This window comes from Drosophila ananassae (genome assembly GCF_017639315.1).
Source record: "Drosophila ananassae strain 14024-0371.13 chromosome 4 unlocalized genomic scaffold, ASM1763931v2 tig00000241, whole genome shotgun sequence".
NCBI classification, from domain to species: Eukaryota; Metazoa; Arthropoda; class Insecta; order Diptera; family Drosophilidae; genus Drosophila; species Drosophila ananassae.
The window spans coordinates 956,065-978,474 of record NW_025319047.1 but is presented as its reverse complement, the minus strand read 5'-3'; the positions used below and the strand labels follow the sequence as shown (position 1 = coordinate 978,474).

Genomic DNA, 22,410 nt, shown 5'->3' with positions numbered 1-22,410 from the left:
AAGTTTCATGTGAGTCGACATGCACATCAGTAAAAAAATCAGCCACATTAATCGATAGTGCTTTTGCTAAGTCGTATAGCCTACTGGCCAAAATTTGGTTTGAACTATTTTCGTACCTTTGTATTTGTCTATACGAAACGCCTATTTTCTTTCCCAACTCAGTTTGTGTTAAACCACAGTATAATCTAAGTTCTTTTATTTTTTTGCCTAATTCCACCTTTCATTACTAATTTTAGCTGCTCAAGCTTATATTGAATTTTTTAATTTATGAAGTAGAAAAAAAGAAGGAAAGTTGGAGAACTTTCCTTCCGGTCTACAGATTACAATAAACCACTATCATAAAAACTAAAGTGGCTCTTCTGTGTTACGATTATGTGATCTATTAATTTCATTCCTACATTTTCGCAGGTTGCAGCTAATGTAAGTGTGTTATCCTCATCCTCCTTTGATGGTTCTGTATCTCCACTTGGATGATTATGTGAAATTGCAATAGATGATGCATCGATCAGTAATCCCTGTTTGATTATTTCTCTCACATATAGAGGTACTCTGTCTATAGTTCCACAGTCTTGAATATACTCGTATATCAAATGACCACTTCGATCTAAGTATATTACTCGCAAGCTTTCCTTTCGTGACTGCCCTATTGCTGTTTTAAAGTATTTTAGTAGCTCTTCTCTGTTATCAAGAATCGACAGCTTTTTTAACTTACCTTTCAGTATCCTATCGAAAATCTCTTTCAGACAAAAGATACTTGCTATTGCTCCATCATTCATTCCTGTAACATTTTTTAGCTCATGAAAGTCAGCGTTAATTACCCTTCCTAAACTACTAAAGAGCTCTATTAGCTTTTTGGCCACTTCTCTTCCTTCTTCACATTCAGATAGAGTACGTTCCAGTAGCTCATGGTCAAGTAAAGACCTTCCTCTACTTGATAAAATGCGAGTTTCCAATTTTTCTTTTCTCTCACTATTATTCATAAAAACCTCCAAGGTCAACATTATATACAAATTCAACGCCAGCTTTCTGACGCAGTAGTTCTCGAGGAATAACCCTTTTGAACTCTAAATTTGCAATGTTGTCCTTGTTGCTTTAAAAGCTGGAATACCATTTGCCATATGAATTTGTGCATTGACATTTACTGTGCTAATTCCCTGAAGCGCAACGGTATTTATATTTGCAATCATAATATATTATATAAAATTGTTAATATAATATATTAAAGAAGCGATGAAGTAAAGGCTACAGCAATTAAAGATGGCTTAACTTAGCAAAAAAGTGTAGTATTCTATCACTTTGCTGATTACAAATGTTTATAAGGATAATCACTTTTTTCTTACTATATTCAAGTACGGCTTTTTGTAGTGATTGTAATTTTAATTTACCATACTGTGGGCTCAGTTGTAATCTAGATCTATCATATAGAAATTTAAGTAATATAAAAAAATTATTGAATAACGACGATAAGTTTGTTGCGCTTACGTTTGATGATGGACCTTCCAACAATAGAATAAACGATATTATTAATGTTCTGGAAAGCTATGAAGCAAAAGCAACATTTTTTGTGCTTGGTGAACGTATAAATGAAAAAACGTCTGAAATAGTAAAGAAAATTCATGAATCAGGTCATGAGTTAGGCAATCACTCTTGGTCGCATAGGAAGTTGACATCACTTTCAAGTGAGGAACAATTGCAAGAATTGGAAAAGACAAATACAGCAATTAAAAATGCAATAAAACAAGATGTAAAATGGTTTCGTCCGCCATATGGATGTTATGACGATAATCTGATTGAAAATACTGATCAATTAAATATGTATTCAATATTATGGACAGTTGATTCGCTAGATTGGCAAGGTGATAAGCCAGAAACTTTAGTTGAAAGAGTTTTAAGTAATGTACATAATGGAGCAGTTATACTGTTTCATGATCACAATAACAGGTCAAACACAATTGAAGCTTTACCTCATATTATTAAAATACTAAAAAAATCAGGTTATAAGTTTGTGACCTTAAGTGAGTGGGAAAAAAGGGTTTGTAATACGGTTGTTTAGGAATGGACTATCGATACATAGTTTATAAGTTATCCCATATTGTCATCTTTATATTTTCTATACCAACTAGCTTTACAATCCACAACATGTATGCACACACACACCTATCGTTAAGTTCCACAAATGTAAATTTTCTTAGTACCAATTAGACAGCGAAACTGACAAGAACATATTACTCTACAGTCCACTACTCATTCGTCTTGCCGGTTGGGGATCATTGTTTGGTCCTTCGCATCCGGATTTGTTTTGTAGTTTTCTGTGCATTGGTTCTCATTTGTAATTGTTTCTCGGCATGGAGCAATTAAAAGCATTGACAAAAGGGCGCGCCAGACTCAAGGCCAATATCACACGGAGCTTGGCTTGGGCTGAGGACGCGCAACATTCGAACGCCACACGGGCAGAGGTGTCTTCGCGGCTGGAGCATCTCAACACAACATGGAAAGACTTCAATAGATTTGGTGATGAAATAGCTATGCTCGACGAAGTAGATGGCTATGTGGATCCGGAGCATGACAACATATTCTACGAGGAAAAATATCTAAGGGCGCATGCATTACTTTCGGCGATGGTAGGTACAAGACCTAGTCCATCAATTGGGAACAGTGAAAACGGCAGCGGCGTGCTGCAAAACAACGACGCAATAATAAGTTTGCTACAACAACAACAACAACTCTTCGAGCAGTTGGCGGCAAATCGAGCCACTGCAAACATGTCGAGACCTGAAGGAGGAGACGCCTACGCGGCGAATTCAGGTAGTGCTCAAATGGTAGGGGCATCAGCTCAAAGCGAATTGCCTAAAATTCAAATTAAACGGTTCGCTGGCAATTATTCAGAGTGGCCAGCTTTCAAAGACATATATGAGAGCACAATTCACAACAAGGCGAATTTGACAAATACGCACAAATTTCATCATTTGAAATCTCTTCTGATCGACGAAGCTGCAAATCTGGTACGACATTTGGCTATTACGGATTCAGCTTACAACACTGCGTGGGAGCGACTTAATGAAAGATATAATCGTCCACGGCATATCGTGAATTCACTATTGGAGCAGTTTATGAAGCTGCCAACAACAACAAGGTCGGATACAGCAACATTACGGAAGGTGTCAGACGGCGCCAATGAAATAGTGCGTGGTTTGGATGCCATAGAGGAAACAGGACGAGATTGTTGGATTATCTACTTGACGCTGGAGAAGCTAGATGCAGATACTCGACGCAGGTGGATCGAGCGCAGTGTGGAGACAGACTCACCCACACTGGAGGAATTCTTCAAATTTTTGGATGCACGTTGCGAGGAACTAGAGCTCAGCAAGCGTGAAACAATCGGAGGCAAGACTACAGCCTCAATCGGTGACAAGGGAAGGAAGGTCACACATTCGCTGGTTGTACTTGAAGGAAACAAGTGCAGCAAATGTCATTCTACAGAGCATCGTCTGTATGGATGCCAACAATTCTTGGACATGTCAGCAGGACAGAGGTTTTCGTTTGCCAAGGAAAACGCTCTATGTTACAATTGTCTGAATCCTGGTCATGGGGTCAGAAAATGCAAATCTACGTTCAAGTGCAGACAATGTAAAGGTCAGCATCACTCACTGTTGCACCTGCAACGCACGCAACAGGCTATTGGAACAATCTCTCAAACTGGTGAGGATCAGGAGGATCCTAGCGCACACATCTCAACGGTGACTACGAGTCACATCGCACAAGCAGAAGGTTCTGCAGCAATGGTATGTGCACAAGGCACTGCAAATTCACAACAATCAACTGGATGGAACAGGAGCACCTTGCCGACGGCCATGGTCAACGTTCGCAACGCAAAGGGAGATTTGGTTGCATGCCGACTCCTATTGGACACGGGTTCAGAACTGTCGTACATATCTGAACGCTGTATACAAACACTTGGTTTGGCTCGTACGCCATCACGCATACTGGTTACGGGAATTTCATCAACCAAAGCAGACACTACAAGGGGATGCAGCACTATAAGCATCCAATCCCGTATTTCGCAAGATCAGCTGGTAGTCCAGGCTCACGTGCTTGGAAAGATTACGTCATCATTGGAAAGGCAGACCATCGACGCGTCTGTACTTCGAGTTTTCAACGATCTGCAATTGGCAGATTCGCAATTTAGCACGAATGCCCCAATTGACATTCTTTTGGGCAGCGAACACGTTTGGAGTGTTATAACTGGAAGAAAAATCTACGACGACAAAGGAAAGCTCATTGCTATATCATCAATTTTCGGATGGGTAATTACATCACTGCTTTCATCACGCGCATGCAGCGCTACGGCACTCACAACGACAATAGACATCGATGCTTATCTCAGAAGGTTCTGGGAGCTGGAGAGCATACAACGCAAGGCAGAAGTTCAACCTGAAGACGAGGAGGTGGAGAAACACTTTCTTGCAACACACACTCGAGACGAACAAGGAGCGCTGCAGAGGTTCAAATCAGTTGAACGACGTTTAGCACAGAATCAACAATTACGTAACGACTACGTGAAGTTCATGAGGGAATACCAGGAGCTAGGACATATGCGAGAAATCTCACCGACCGAAATTCCCAAGGGTAGGAATTTCTACTTGCCACATCATCCCGTATTGGGTCGGAAACTTCGAGTGGTTTTCGACGGATCATATCAAGACGCCAAAGGCATGGCGTTAAACGACACGCTCTCGATCGGACCGAGTATTCAGCGAGACCTATTTGCTGTGTGCTTGCGATTCCGTATGTACAAATACGTCTTTTCAGCGGACATAGTCAAGATGTTCCGTCAAATATGGGTGAGCGAAAAACATAGAGACTATCAAAGAATCGTATGGAGAGAGGATCCCTCAGACCCTATCAAGCACTTCCAACTATGCACGGTGACGTATGGAACATCATGCGCACCATTTCTAGCAGTCAGAGTGCTAGAGCAACTAGCTGCTGACCATAAGCACGAGTTGCCGAACGCAGCAAAAATCGTGTTGGAGGACTTCTATGTCGACGACGTTCTCACTGGAGCAAATAGTGAGGATGAGCTGCTACGCAACAGGGACGAACTGGTCCAACTGATGTCCTGTGCTAACCTAGAGCTCGGGAAATGGGTATCGAATACCAAACGCATCAAATCGGAGGATAACACGGATTCCTCACAATCACCAGTCAAAGTGCTAGGGCTGCATTGGCACCCTGGAGAGGACACATTGTCGTACAATGTAAACCTATCGAAAGACCCTCGCTGCACCAAGAGGCAAGTGTTGTCGGATGTCTCACGTATATTCGACCCTCTCGGTCTATTAGCACCAATCGTAGTTCAATTCAAAATACTATTTCAAAAACTCTGGCTGTTGAATTTGAATTGGGACGACGAACTACCGAGCAAACTAGCAAACAACTGGCTCAAATGGCGAGCTGATCTGGACAACCTTCACAAGCTCCAGATATCGCGCTTAGTTAAAAGCGACAAACAGAGAATCGAATTGCACGGATTTTCAGATGCATCCACCAAGGCGTACTCAGCGGTGGTATACAGCCGAGTGGTTAACGACGATGGAACCATTTCGGTCGCCATACTTGCTGCAAAAACCAGAGTGGCACCTTTGAAGCAGCAGTCTTTGCCGCGCCTGGAACTATGTGGCGCACTTCTATTGAGTCAACTTCTGCAATCCATAAAAGCTGGACTAATGAACAACGACGTAACGATCTACGCATGGAGTGATTCGACGATAGTCCTGTCATGGTTATCGTATTTACCAGCCCAACTCAAGACGTTTGTTGGGAACCGCACTTCAGAAATCCTCGAAACCATCCCGAAGCATGCATGGCGGCATGTAGACTCAAAATCGAACCCAGCGGATTGCGCATCCCGTGGCTTGGGAGTATCCGAGCTCATTGACTTCCAATTATGGTGGAAGGGTCCTTCATGGCTGAGGGACAAGGAACAATTCTTGGAAAGGTTGAACAATACTCATAACTGTACTTCTCTTTCAGACAAACGCATACAAGACGAAGTCAAAACTACCTGCCTAGCTGCGCAGACGAATGTCACGACGGACAACCCATGGGATAAGCTTCTCAATCGCAACTCATCTTGGCTGAAGCTTATACACACACTTGCTTACGTTTTGCGCTTCATTCATCGCATGAAGCACCCATCTTCGAAACAAACATCGAATTCTCTAACATTCGATGAGATCAAGGCAGCAAGGACTCGGTGGCTGCAACACGCTCAAGCTGGTTTTCAACAGGAGATCCAGTTACTACGCGCAAACAAGGCTCTAGGGAACCAATCTCAATTGGTCAAGATCTCACCAATCATCGACAAGGACAACCTGCTAAGAGTAGGTGGACGAATCCAACATTCGCAGTTGTCAGCAGAGGCGAAGCATCAGCAGCGTCCTAAGTGGACCACGCCAACCCCTAACATTTCGATCAGCAGCGTTGCGCTCGTCAAGGAGTCCAACACACCACCAGCATTATGACATCTAGCGAAGGTGATCGACACTTTCCAAGGAAAGGACAATAAGGTTCGAGCAGTCCGGATCATCCGGCTCAAAACCCGGCCAATAACGAAAATTGCGAAACTACTCAGTTCAGAAACCGTGTTTCAGGGTGGCCCGGGATGTTTAGGAATGGACTATCGATACATAGTTTATAAGTTATCCCATATTGTCATCTTTATATTTTCTATACCAACTAGCTTTACAATCCACAACATGTATGCACACACACACCTATCGTTAAGTTCCACAAATGTAAATTTTCTTAGTACCAATTAGACAGCGAAACTGACAAGAACATATTACTCTACAGTCCACTACTCATTCGTCTTGCCGGTTGGGGATCAACGGTAAAAGCCAGAAGTGTAACAATAAAAGAGGGGAAAAAAGTGCGTTTTGAAGGAATGTTATGTGGACAAAAAATAAAGTCTTTAACCGCAGAGCATTCATATTAGGTGGTATTCAGCTTACCATTTCCGCGGTTTTTAGTTGCAGGTTATATAATTTACAAATACGAAACAGACAAAAGTACGAAGCACTATCTAATAGTAATAGAATAAGAGTTGCTACTATTATGCCTAAGCGGAGCAAAATTTTAGATAGGAATAGCATTGAACTTGCGGTAAACAAAATTTCGTATGTTGTTTTGTTTGATGGTTCTGGTAAGGAAGTTGATTTGCAGACATTATCAGAAGTCGAGTCTAAAATAGCAAAATCGTCAGAAAAAATAACTGCTCTTTATAAACGTTATTACCCGTTTGGTTCAATGTGTTCTCATGTAATCGGATATACAAAAAGACAGCAAGGCATAAGCGAAGTAGGAATCAGCGGTATTGAATATACATATGATCATATATTGAAAGGCAAGTCAGGAAAATCTGAGCAGGAAATAAATTCTAAAAAACGCGTCATAAAAGAATTATCAAGCATACCACAACAAGACGGACAAGATGTACAACTGACAATTGATATTAATCTGCAAGAGAAAACCGCAGAGGTATTTAAAGATCACCAAGGCTCCGCAGTGGTAATTGATGTAAATAATGGAGAAATTTTAGCATTATATAATTCACCTTCTTACGATAATAATCTTTTTGCTAGCAGGCTATCAAATGAGACTTGGGAGAGCTTGAATGCTCCTTCATTACCGCTTGTGAATCGTGCGTTATCATATCAAATTCCACCTGGTTCAATATTTAAAGTAATAGTTGCGCTTGCGGGTTTAAAAGACGGGATAATAACACCAGAAGAGAAATTCTCGTGCAAGGGCTATATGAAAATAGGTGAGCGGAAATTTCGTTGTCTGAAAAGCAAAGTCCATGGGTATGTATCTTTAAATGAGGCAATGGCATTATCATGCAACACTTACTTTTATAATATAGGGAAAAAAATAAGTGTAGACTCTCTAGTAGAAATGGCCAGAAAATTTGGTATTGGAAGTGGGCCACTGATTGGAACGTTTAAAGAAGAAGCTCCAGGGTTGTTGCCAGATAGAGATTGGCGTACACGAAAGCTATATTCGCAGTGGTATTTAGGTGACACTATCAACTTAGTTATAGGACAAGGGTATATGCTTACAACACCACTACAGCTTGCAGTTCTTGCAGCGAGGATTGCAACAGGAAAAGAGGTAATTCCCCGCATTAAGATGAATGAAACGATACAAGATTTTCCCGATATTGATGTGGATTGTGAGCATCTTAGCATAGTTCGAAAAGCTATGTTTGATGTGGTGAATTCTAAAACTGGAACCTATAAGAAAGGGCTAAGCGGTATACAAATTGCCGGTAAAACCGGTACACCAGAGATAAACTCTAAGGGTGAAAGTCATAAGTTATTTATCGCTTATGGCCCTTACCATAACCCGCGCTATGCAATCTCTGTGTTTATAGAACACGGCAAAGCCCCACGCCAAGATGTTGCTATAGCTAATGAAATATTTCAGTATATGCTTGAAACTATGAGTATTAAACTTCTTGCATAACCATATAACAAACTTTTATTGGGAATAGAAACGAAAAAACTTACTTGACACCCTTCGCCAGCGCCCTTATCATGATAGTGAAGCTATTGTATTTGCTTTCGCCAATCTGCAGATTAAAAGGTAAGGATTACTTAATGTATCGGCGTCTTATGTTCAATTTTTTGCAGTATATAGATACTGTATGTCTTTACAAAACTTCATCTACATCTAGATTTTTATCTAAATAAGCTGAACGCGCTTATAAAGCGTTACAAGACATCAAAAAATGCCAATACTCGACAGAGATAGTAAAAGACTAGCTAACTCGGGGATTCTTTGTCTTTTTTTCTGCTTAGTAAACTTCTTAAACATTTGCAGCGTAAGTTAGTTGCAATTAAAAGCAGCTTAATCTTGCTTGTCAAGCGTTTAAAACATAAAAAACGCCAATATTTTAAAGCGGATAATAACCCCAGGGCTTCTTTTGCCTTTTTTTTCATTTAGTAAATTCCTTAATATTTATAGCTAAACAACAACCGTCATCCCGCTACGTGTTAGCGGGATCTATGCTTTGAGATACCGCGAATGAATCGCGGTATGACGGTGTAGATGATGGTTAAGTAATTCGTCATCCCGCTGCTTGTTAGCGGCTAAGAGATACCGCGAATGAATCGCGGTATGACGGTGTAATGATGGTTAAGTAATTCGTCATCCCGCTGCTTGTTAGCGGGATCTATGTTAAGGTATAGTAGGGGATCTATGTTAAGAGATACCGCGAATGAATCGCGGTATGACGGTGTAATGATGGTTAAGTAATTCGTCATCCCGCTGCTTGTTAGCGGGATCTATGTTAAGGTATAGTAGGGGATCTATGTTAAGAGATACCGCGAATGAATCGCGGTATGACGGTGTAATGATGGTTAAGTAATTCGTCATCCCGCTGCTTGTTAGCGGGATCTATGTTAAGGTATAGTAGGGGATCTATGTTAAGAGATACCGCGAATGAATCGCGGTATGACGGTTAAGTAGGGTGTCATTCCAGTGCTCCTTTTTTTGTCATCCCAGCGTCACGCGTTGGTTTCAACATTATATCATGAACTTTCTAAAATTCATTGAGTTATGCTTTCAAACGGTAGTGCCGGGGTGTGAGTATAACGATTATCAGTATATAAAAGTCATAGCAGACAGGCTGGAAGCAGCGAGCGCTGGTGAAGTGAAACGAATAATATTCAATATGCCTCCGCGTTCAATGAAATCCCTGTGCGCTAGTGTTGCGTGGCCCGCATGGATACTGGGAAACCAACCAACTGCGAGAATAATAGTTGCAAGTTATTCTCAGCGGCTCAGCGAAAAGCACTCGCTCGACACCAGGTGCGTGATGCAGTCTAGTTGGTATAGAGCGCTATTTCCAGAGATAGAACTATCCAAAGACCAGAATACCAAATATAAATTTCAAACAGTGCAGAGAGGATACAGAATCGCAACATCAGTTGGTGGAACACTAACTGGTGAAGGTGGTGATTTTATCATTGTGGACGATCCGCTCAGTTCTGCTCAAGCTTTGAGTGAAACGCTTAGAAAGCGTGCCACAAACTGGTTTGATCAGACTTTAGTAACCAGGCTGAACGATAGAAAAAAAGGAGTCATCGTTCTTGTAATGCACAGGCTACACCAGGAGGACTTAACTGGACACCTTCTCTCCAAGCCAAAAAACATATGGCATCATATTTGTTTGCCAATGATTTCTGAAAATAAGCAGGTTATTTATTCAATCAAAAAGCCAATACCTCCCGTTCCTATCATCCGAGTAGCTCAGCACTGTGCGACCAGGCGATTATATAATAAACCAGCGTCACCTGTAAGGATATTATATTCAAGAGAAGAAGGTCAGTTGTTATATCCCCTCGATGGAGGAAAAGAAGAAGTTGAGATAATAAAAGCTGAACTTGGGAGTTACGCTTTTGCTGCTCAATATCAACAAAACCCTCTGCCGCTTTCAAGTGGTATAATTAAACCAGAGTGGTTGAAACGCTATAAAAAATTTCCTGATAATCTCTCGCATATAACACAAAGTTGGGATACTGCGGTTTCAACAAGTAACATGAGCAACTTTAGTGTCTGCACCACCTGGGCAAAAATAGATAATAAATTCTATTTACTCGACGTATATCGCGCAAAGCTTGAGTATCCAAAGCTTAAAGAACAGGTTTTGTCACTAGCTGCAAGATGGACGCCACACGCAATTTTAATCGAAGCAAAAACAAGTGGTCAACAATTGGTGCAAGAGCTAAAGACAAACAGTGATTTACCGATTATTGAAATAGTGCCACATGATGACAAGCTCACTCGATTCCACCGGATTGCTCCGATGATAGAGTCTGGCAAGGTTTTTCTGCCACATCAAGCAGTATGGCTGAACGATTTTGAGTATGAGATTTTAATGTTTCCTGAAACGCGCCACGACGACCAAGTGGACAGTACCGTGCAATATTTGCAGTGGGTGAGAAACAGTACCTCCAGGGTTGCAGCTATACGAGCATTGTGATTTGAGTCTACCAGTACTGGGATGACAGCTAGGAGACAACCGTCATCCCGCTGCTTGTTAGCGGGATCTAGAGATACCGCGAATGAATCGCGGTATGACGGTTCGTGGTGGTATGACAGTTCGTGGCGGTATGACGGTTCGCGGCAGCATGACGATAAGCTCGTCATCCCGCTACGTGTTAGCGGGATCTATGCTAAAAGATACCACGGCGGTATGACGTAGAACTGCTGCTTGTTAGCTGATGAGATACCGCGAATGAATCGCGGTATGACGGTTCGCGGCGGCATGACAATAAGCTCGTCATTCCGCTACTCGTTAGCGGAATCTATGCTGAGATATCGCGGCGGTATGATGTAGGGAAACCTTTCTTGGGTTAGCTATACCAATAGCATTGCTTTAAAAAGAGTGCCCATATTTTCAGTCAACCTTAAGAATTCACTAAAGATCCTATTCTTTTGTTCATCACTTGCGCTTTTCATTAAAGCCTGGGTTCTTTCTTTTATGCCAAAAAGATATAAAAATTCCCTTTGAGTTAAAATCTCACAATCTACATGCTTTAATGAATCTCTTAACGCTTGAAAGTTCACAAGTGCGGTAATATCACTATTACCAACATTCTCAAGAAAATTAGCATACTTATGTTGTTTTATCGATTGCAAAGTGCTCTTATATGCGGGGTATACATAACCGTAATCTACAATCAAAGCAGCTCCTTTATTATTATATATCTTCTTCTCAAGTTTTTTTAATATTTCAACCCCAACTGAACATATTTCCACCACTGCACCATTAAAAAATTTTCCATTTGTCATCTGAGTAGCTGACACTGGAATCCATGATTCTTTTTTTCTGGATTCCAGTGTCACGCACTGGCATGACACCAAGAGACTGCCATCATCTTGTTTTGTCACCATATTTTCATACCACCCCTCATCATGATATACAAACTGATCTATCGGAAGAGCGTCAAAGAACTCATTTGCTAAAAAAATGGTTGGTTGTTCTGGTAGGTTGTCAATATTTTTGTGCCAATTAACATCTAAGCTTTTTAATTTTTCCTTTTGTATCTTCCGTAAAGTAGGGCTTATTTCAACTAAGTGGATCAACATTGAATTAAAAAAGCTGCTGTACTTTTTAGTGACTCTTATTATATCGTGAATGAGTGTTCCTTTGCCTGGCCCAAGTTCAACTAGAGAAAATTTTGATGGCTTTCCTAATTTTTCCCATGTATGCATTATCCAAACTGCAATTACTTCACCAAATAATTGGCTGATCTCAGGTGCGGTAGTAAAATCACCATCCTTACCAAGCGGTAATTTACTTGTATAATAGCCGTATTTTTCATGGTACAAAACGGCATTCATGAAATCACTGATGGATATTGATCCTTGACTTTTGTCAATTAATTCGTGTATATAAGTGAGCATGTTATTAATAAATGTTTAACTATAGCGTGCCATAATATAAAATAGTAGAGTATTTATATATATAGTATAAACTTAAGTTTGTGAGTAATAGTGCTTCAGTTATGGACGACAAAAACACCGATTATGTTGCCCTTATACCTCAAGATGATAGTATTGAATACAAATTTGAAGAAGCTGTCAATTTTATAGAAAACAAGGTTATAAATGCTGATGGGCTAACTTTAGCGGAAGTGTTTCAAGTGCTAGTTCAAATGCTAAATGGTGATCTAGAATTGGTAAAAAAAGTACTAGCATGTGCTAATATTATGGCAAAGCATGGAATGAAGGTAGCAAAAGAGTCGCAATTAAGCAGAGCTGATGTTCGCCGAGCTTTGGAAGGTAGAGAAAGTGTTGTCAATAGACAAGATTTTATAAAGAAACCACCTCTTCCACCTGCTATAAAATCGACCAAAAAGAAAAGTAGAGGTCTTTAGATGGCTGAATCTATAAAAAAATTTACTGTACAATGTGACTTCAAAGGACAAAGTTCACCTTTTGCAATATACATAGGAAATCCAAAAAGTGATGCTCATCCAATTCATCATCAAGATTCCTGGCTTGTAAAAGAACGTGGAGGGAATATTCCTAATAAAGTAAAAGAAAGTCTACAAAAATTATATAAACTATCTCAAGAAAATGGAGTCTCTTTCTCAGAGTTATGCGCTTATGCCATTACTGTGGTTAGTAATAATGATAAAAAAAGTGACGACAAGCAGTGAGATAGTTTAATCCCTCAATATTTCATTTATAGAGATTTTCGATCTCGTCTTTTCATCCACTTTTTTTACTATGACTGCACAATAGGTTGAAATATTATTTTTAGATGGAATAGACCCTGGTACCACTACAGAATAAGGTGGCACTTCGCCGTAAAATACCTTGCTAGTTTCTCTATCAATAATCTTTGTTGATGCCCCAATAAACACGCCTATGCCAAGGACTGATCCTTCTCTCACTACCACACCCTCGGCCACTTCGCTACGTGCTCCAATAAAGCAATTATCTTCTATAATGACAGGTGAAGCTTGAATAGGCTCAAGAACTCCACCTATTCCCACTCCACCGGAAATATGACAGTTTTTTCCTATTTGCGCACAGCTACCAATCGTTGACCAGGTATCTATCATTGTTCCTGAATCAACATATGCACCAACGTTGATAAAACTTGGCATTAGAACAACATTTGTACCTATATAAGCAGATCGGCGAACAAAACACCCAGGAACTGCTCTAATTTTTAACCGGCGAAATTTCTCCTCATTCCATTCACTAAACTTGTTACCGATCTTATCAAACCAGCAATTAGTATTATCTATTATTTTATTTTCTTCGGTGAGAAAATGTAATAATATTGCCTGCTTTATCCACTTATGTACTACCCATTCTCCACTTGATAGCTTTTCTGCTACTCTAATTTTGCCACTATCAAGGAGCTCAATTACCTCTTTAATTGCTATTCTTGCTGTTTTCTTTAGATTACAGTCATTAAATTTTTCTCTATTTTTCCAAATATCTTTTATCTCACTCTGTGTTTTTTTTAGTTGCAAACCTTCCATTTGTTATATATATATTGATATTAAATTTGTAGCTCTGTATCATTTAAGCTTGTTACTACTTTATACGTAAGTACTATGAAAATACAATGTTATAATTGTACTAAGACTTACTTAGTATCTCCTAAGCAAATTGGTGCGTCTGGAAGAAAGGTAAAATGTACGCACTGCAATCACATATGGCATGAATATCTAGAAGAAGTGTCAAACAAATCGCACTCTGCTAATATACAGGAAAAAAAAGTTAGTGGAAGGAATTTTTTACAAAATCTAGCATTTACCACTCTAGCTTTTGCAACAGCTACAGGGTTATGCATTGTAATTGCTAATGGCATCTTTCCTAGAGAGATGAACAAAGCATACAAAACGATCAGTTCATATAAGGATTCAATAAGCTATAAATTAGGGTACAAAAAAGAACAAACAGAAAGTCCAAATGTAAAAAAACTTGCTGTAAATAAGTTTTATCAAGACTACCTTTTTTTATCTAATTTAAGATCTAGTTAAATAGGCATACCGATATCAGTATCCAGTTTCTATAGCTACTCAGATGGTGCGCATAGTATTAGGGTGACAGAGTTTTAAAAATAAGTTATTTTTTAGCAAAAAAGGCAGCTCATGAGTATTAAAATTGCACCTTCTATACTTTCAGCAGATTTTGCAAAATTAGGGGAAGAAGTAAGAAAAATTAGCGATTTAGGTGTGGATTACATACACATAGACGTTATGGATGGGAATTTCGTTCCAAATATTACAATTGGTCCTAGCGTTGTTTCTGCAATACGTAAATATAGCAATCTTCCTTTTGATGTGCATTTAATGGTCACATCTCCTGGTAACCACATTAAAAGCTTTATAAATGCTGGTGCTGATATTATCACTGTACATGCAGAAGCAGAGATACACCTTGAGAGGTTGATAAGAAAGATAAAGTCATACAAAAATGTAAACGACGAAAAAAAACCGATTCAAGTTGGAGTTTCAATTGTTCCTTCAACTTCTCCAAGTGTGCTTGAATACATAATACATGAGCTAGATATTGTGCTGATTATGACAGTCAACCCTGGCTTTGGAGGACAGGAATTCATTCATTCACAGTTGAACAAGATATCTACTATAAAAAAAATGATACAGGAGCGTAATCTTAAAACACAAATTTCAGTAGATGGTGGAATTAACTTTTCTAACGCAGCTGATATAATAAAAGCAGGTGCTGATATTTTAGTTGCGGGATCGGCGATATTCAAGGCTGAAGATATTAAGAAGGCCGTAAACGATCTTAAAAATCTATTGTTGTGACCCTATATAGCTAAAGTGGCTTAGGTTTACCTACAATTTGAAAAACAACAAATTCGTCATTCCGCTACTCGTTAGCGGAATCTATGCTGAGATACCGCGGCGGTATGACGTAGAAAAACCTTTCTTGGGTTGTATCCGTTCAGCTAAGCGGTGTGAGAGATGATAGATAAGAGGTTTTGGAAAGCCCATTTGTTTCCATGTCAAGTATAATGAAATTATCCGTTCAAGTTCCCCGCTTCGATTGGGTAAAATATGAATTTTTGCGATAAACGACATAATGCCGTATCTGCTGTTCAGCATGGTTGTTTGTCAGCGGAATGTTTTCTGGGTCATCTAAAAAATTCCACATTATTCTTTCAGATTTCAAAATATTTTTTGCAACTCGAGAAGCTCCAATTGCTTCAGGTAAACGGCTTCAAGTAATACCTTGTACGTTTTCGCAATTTTCTGGCACGTCTGGTAAATCTAAAAACATCTATCTCATTTTTTAGCAAGGCCTTTTTTAGTGCAAATAATTCAGTGGCTACGTTTCTTAAGTAACAGCCCAGAACTTTAACTTCAACTATGTGCTAATCTTTCAAAATCTCTTGATAAATGTGCCCAACAGATTTGCCTGTTCTTATCGGCAAAGTAGTTGTATGCTGCGTACCTGTCGTAAGCTATTGCGATTGCAGAACTTACTATTTTGTAAAACCTTCATTCCTCTTGACTCTGTCAATTTTATAAAACTTGCTGTATTACTGGCAAACATCCAGCACCAACCAAGTTTACCTTTGTTATAATGGCTCGTTTCATCGATATGCAGAACTTCACTTTTACTTACTTCTTGCTCGATTTGCTCATATGCTTCTTGGCATTTTTCTGCAACTCTAGCCTCGCTATTTGACACGCTACCAACACTGATGTCCAGGTTGAAAATATTTTTTATAATATTTGCTACTTCTCTTTTCGAGTTCTTGTAAAATCCGCTCAGCGCCGCGATTGTTGACTTAACTTTTGGACCAAATGTAGCCGCAGTAACACCTTCTGGTAGCCTGCTACTTTTTCTTTTTCCACACTTGCAACAGCGGCCATTCTGTAATTGGTATTCCACAATATAAGGCTTAATTTCTGGCAAATCAACTTTTTGATGAATGTATGGCTCTTTCGATATCGCAATTTCTCCTCCGCACTCGCAAGAACTCTATTTTCACCACTTCATCTGCTTCCATTTTAGGGCGATACTTTCCTTCATGCCCAATCTGTGCCCCTATTTTCCTGTCACTTTTTTTCTTTTTCTTCTTTAGCTTGTATAACTCTTTTGAGCTCGGTATCGATGAATTTTGTGAATTCAGACCTAGTCTTTCTTTCAATTCAGCATTTTCGATTCTTAGCGCCTTATTCTCAGATCTAAAATTTTCGTTTTCTATCTCTAACCTCTTTATCTCTGCTTTTAGTTGCTCTATCTCTATTTTAAAGCTTTCACAGAGCTTGAGAAGACTAGCTAGTAGATCAGACATATTTACCACACATACTACTTGTGATATTATGTTTTTAGCACTCCTTGTCTACTTTTTATTTTACCGCTCCGCTGAACGGATACCTTTTTTTTACTGTTTGAGTATGTAAGGATTATGACGACCTATCCCAAACCTCAACTATATCCTCACTAAACTCTATTATCTTTGTTTTTTTAAACTGATAACAGTTGTTAATGAATTGAATCCCTAAATCTCCTACAAAAGGAGTGGCATCATTGCCTAAAATTTTACCACTGCGGCATATTATCAACCTGTCGATTAAATTACACTTTAATAGTTCTGTGATTAACACTCCTCCACCTTCAACTAATAATCTTGTTATACCAATTTCTGAAACAAGTTTTAATGCCATGTCCTTTAGGCAAACCTTACCTGCGTTGCTTGAATTAACTACTAAGTAGTTAATGTTTTTTATTTTTTTCTCTACTTCTTTATTTGTGATGACCCAAGTTATTACTTTGTCTGCAGTCTTTGCAATGTTATGCTCTTCCTTTAATCTCCCTTGGCTATCTATAATTAGCCTTATTGGCGATCTACTTCCAAGTCCTGGTAATCTGCAAGTTAAGAGTGGATCATCATTAATAAGAGTATTGCTGCCGATCATAATTGCATCATATTTCGTTCTGAGCTCATGCACCCAGTTTCTCGTATTTTCACTTGTTATCCATTTGCTATCGCCTGTAAATGTTGCGATTTTTCCGTCAAGAGTTGTTGCGACTTTGCAAGCTATAAATGGTCTATGTAATTCTTTAGTGGTGAAAAAACCGACATTCAGTTCTTTTGCCTCTTTTTGCATAATACCTTGCTCAACTTCAATTCCTGCTTCTTTCAGAGCTTTCATGCCTCTGCCTGAAACTCTACTATCTGGGTCAATAGTTGCAATTACTACTCTTTTTATGCTAGCTTTTATGATTTTTGCAGTGCAAGGCCCCGTGACTCCGTGATGACAACATGGCTCAAGAGTGATATATATAGTTGCGCCATGAGTTGAATCTTTAGCGTTTTGCAAAGCGACTACCTCCGCATGCGGACGCCCACCAATCCCTGTGTATCCCTCACTAACAATTGTACCATCCTTTACAATAACACACCCGACAGCAGGATTTGGTGCAACATTTCCAAGATTTTTTTCTGCAAGCCTTAATGCAATTGACATGAAATGATCATCAGTCATTAGAAAGAAGTCATTTCGTATGAGGTATCAAAAATTCTTCTGTGCTCGTGTATAGCAAATCTATCTGTCATACCTGAGATATAGTCACATATTATTACTGAACGCTGAGATTCACAAGCGAGTTTGCTCCACTCTGTGGGAAGTAATCCTGGGTTTTCATAAAAACATTGAAAGAGTTCCTGTATTATGCGTTTTGCTTTGTTCATCGTTCTACTCAGTTTATAGCTTCTGTATATTTTCTCCATGTTGAATCTTTTCATTTCTTTTGTAGCACTCGCAACTTCTGGTGAAAATGTGACTAGCATTTTATTTAGACTTCTTACGTCTTCTACGCTTTTTATTTTGTGATCTTCAATATTTCTTTCAGTCTGAGAAACAACATCACTTATCATAGTTCCTATAGTTCCACTCAGTGATTCATGTATGAGTTTGCTCTGAGGCAATTCTGAATATCTGCTCCTTATGTCTTTAAACATTTTTTCAATTAAAGGAACATTCAGCAAATCTTCGATGGTTACTAAATTCGCCCTGAGTGCATCATCAAGATCGTGAACACTGTAAGCAATATCATCGGCAATTGAAGCAACTTGCGCTTCAATGCTTGAAAATTCTTCAAGTTTTAGATCATATTTTTTGTTGTATTCTAATAACAGCTGATTACTTGTAGAAGACTCCGCGTTTTGACCAAGCAAGGGACCGTTATGTTTTGCAACTCCTTCAATCACCTCCCAACTTAGATTCATACCATCAAAATCAGCATGTTTTTGTTCAAGATAAGTTAAAATCCTTATAGCTTGAACATTATGATCAAACTCATACTTCTCATTATCAAGATTCAAATCTTGAACTGATTTCTTTAGAGCATCTTCACCTGCATGACCAAATGGAGGATGACCAAGATCATGTGCGAGCGCTATGCATTCAGTGATATCCTCATTTAAGCCAAGTCTACGCGCAATGGACCTTGCAATTTGTGCAACTTCAAGGCTATGAGTAAGCCGAGTGCGATAGTAGTCGTGCTCATAATTGATAAAAACTTGTGTTTTGTACTCCAATTTTCTAAACGCATTAGAGTGAATGATACGGTCCCTATCACGCTGAAAGCAGCTGCGATTCTCATCTTCTGGCTCTTTGAAGTATCTCCCTTTTGTTTTGCTTGGAAAACATGCATAATTTAATAGAAAATTATTGTTTGACATGTAAAATTTCTACTATAATAAGTTATCAATAATAAACGGTGGTTACTATGTCAACAAATTACAACATCAACTTAACTGATAATGCACTAAAAAAAATTCACTCTCTTGCAGAGCAGGAAGGGGATAAGAGTTCCATTTTACGGGTTGCAGTTTCAGGTGGTGGATGTTCTGGCTTCAAATACAATTTTCTTATGGATCAAATGAATAAAAATCTATCTTTGGATGATGAAGACGATGATTACGATGATGAGTTTGATGACGAAGACGAAGATGATGACTATGACTATGAAGAAAGTGAGGACTATAGAAGCCACTCCAGTTTTAGCGAAAAAGGTAAAGATATAGTAATTAATGATGAAAATGGAAACCCTGTATTAATGGTTGATAATTGTTCAGCAAAATTTTTAAATAACTCAGTTATAGATTATACTGAGGATCTCAGTGGTTCTGGTTTTCAAATAAAGAATGCCTTTGCTAAGTCTCAATGTGGTTGTGGTAACAGTTTTTCGGTTTAATTATTACTAAAACTTAGATGCCTTCTGGATCTTTTAAACATGGGTGGTAATGTAGCACTAGAACTAACTTCCGTAGATAAAAGCTTCAAGAACAATTCTGCTGTTGTAAAGGATATCAACTTAAGTGTCACAAGAGGGCAAGTAGTAGCGCTGATTGGCGATTCAGGTGCAGGGAAAACAACTATATTGCAAATCGCAGGCTTGTTGGACAAGCCAACTTCAGGTATAGTTACGATAGATGGAATAAATTGCACACAAGCCAGTAATAAGCATAAAACTCATGTAAGAAGAAATTTTCTTAGTTTTGTTTATCAATTTCACTATTTGTTACAAGAGTTATCGGTGTTGGAAAATATTATGCTTCCTCAACTCATTGCAGGAAAAAGCAAAGCTGAAGCAAAAAAAAATTCGCAAGCAATGTTGGAAAAATTTGGTCTGGAAAACAAAGCAAGTAGCATGGTATCTGAAGTTTCGGGTGGGGAAAGGCAGAGAGTTGCAATTGCAAGAAGCATTGTAAATTCTCCAAAGCTTTTACTTGCAGATGAGCCAACAGGAAATTTAGATCCAACAAATTCTTTTAAGGTGTTTTTACTGCTACATTCATACGTAAAGGAAAATAACAGCTCTATGCTTATAGTAACACACAATCATCTCCTTGCAGAAAAGGCAGACTGCATTTTCCAATTGAGAGATCGATCATTAGTGAAGTTGTGAATAGGAAAAATAGCACAATTTCTATGCCTTATACTTATCTAACCAATGATCATTAACAGAGTACAACTCGCATGAAATGCTTTCATTGCTTTTTATACACGGACTTTTTAACTTACGCTGTTTACTTAGGGAACACCCCGATAACATAAACACAGCTAAAACAAAAAATAATAGCTTTTTAAACATAACAAAACCTTTTCATTTATATTACTACACTCATTTCTCTTGTTTGTAAAGATTAGGCATATTCTTTTACCCTTACCTCTTTTTTGACCTTTTGAGAAGAAATAGTTGCACTATTCAAGCGCAGTTTTATATAATTGTCCACGATTTGAGTCACTTCCTCTTCTTTATCCTTTAGAAAGTGATTAGTATCATCTATTATATGGTATTTCATGTGATCACTTCTTACTGAATTTATCAACCTTTTTGCTAATTCTGTTACATCGCTTTCTTCTGAGATTGTATCATTACTGCTTTGTATTATAAGCCCAGAAACTGGACAGGGAGAAAGAAAAGAAAAATCGTACTTAGTTACCGGAAGAGAAAGAGCAATAAAACCCACTATCTCAGGGCGGCGCATTGTTAGCTGCATAGCCACCCATGCTCCAAAAGAAAAACCAGCGATCCAAATTGGAACATTGCTAGGATTATGTTCCTGAAGCCAATCAATGGCTACCGCAGCGTCAGTTAATTCTCCTATACCCTTATCAAAAGTTCCGGTAGATTTTCCCACACCACGAAAGTTAATCTTCAATGCAGAAAAATTGTTATCGATAAAAGACGTATATGTACTATGTACAATTTTACTATCCATATGACCACCATATTGAGGATGATGATGTAAAACCAGCACAACCGGCGCGTTGGCATCTTTGCTTTGGTGGTATTCACCTTCTATCTTTCTTGTTGCATTATTCAAAAAAACTTCAACCATGGTAACCCCTAATAAGAACCCGCTTGACAGGTATTAATGACGTGAGTTATTAATTATGTATTAATTTCGCTGTTTTTGCAATAAATTTTTTATCGTGTTAAAGCTAACGTACATAGTTATGGCTATAGTTGATGGTAAACTTATTTAAGTGACAGATGAGTCCATTCTCTTTAGAAAATAGTGGTTGCGTATATGCTGATTACAATGCAACTGCTCCAATTAGTGAAAATGTAAAAAAAAGTATATTTGAGGTCTTGTTAAAACAAACGCTCAATCCATCATCACTACATAAAAGAGGACAAGAAGCGAGGAAGATTCTTCAGGATGCAAGAGATAACGTACGTGGTGCTATTGGCGTCTCAAGTGATAAAGAAATAGTTTTCACGTCTGGTGCAACCGAAGCGAATAACCTTGTTATGAGAGGAATAGCAGGCTACCTGCATGTAATTTCAGCTATAGAGCATCCTTCAATTCTTAATTCTGCATGTAATCCATACATAATACCCGTTAATCAGGAGGGCATTGTTGACTTTTTAGAGCTAGAAAAAATTCTAAGCGAACTTAAAGGAAACAAAGCAATAGTTTCAGTTATGATGGCAAATAACGAAACCGGAGTTATTCAACCTATTGAGGAAATAGCTGAAATAGCCCACAAATTTGGAGCAATTTGCCACACTGACACTGCTCAAAGTGTTGGGAAAATTAAAGTTAATATGGAAGATTTAGGAGTGGATTTACTCACTTTATCCGCCCATAAATTTGGCGGTGTAGCAGGAAGTGGAGTTTTAATATTCAATAAAGAACTTGCGATAGAACCGATTATAATAGGTGGTGGACAAGAGAAGGGATTTCGTGGTGGTACGGAAAATATTGTTGCGATTGCAGGCCTTTCTGCTGCACTGCAAAATATTCCAGACCTTCTATCAAAAATGGATGAAGTAAAGGAGCTACGTGATCAATTAGAGTGTGAATTATTAAATTTTGCC

At 38.7% G+C, this 22,410-nt stretch overlaps 1 protein-coding gene across 1 annotated transcript; it reads right to left on the bottom strand.

The window, feature by feature from the left end:
• Positions 1–16,401: 16,401 nt before the first annotated feature.
• On the bottom strand, positions 16,402–18,251 carry LOC123258058 (riboflavin biosynthesis protein RibD-like). Its single transcript, XM_044717967.1, has one exon. The coding sequence runs from the start codon at positions 18,057–18,059 to the stop codon at positions 16,977–16,979; it is 1,083 nt and encodes a 360-aa protein (XP_044573902.1). The 5' UTR covers positions 18,060–18,251; the 3' UTR covers positions 16,402–16,976.
• Positions 18,252–22,410: the final 4,159 nt, after the last annotated feature.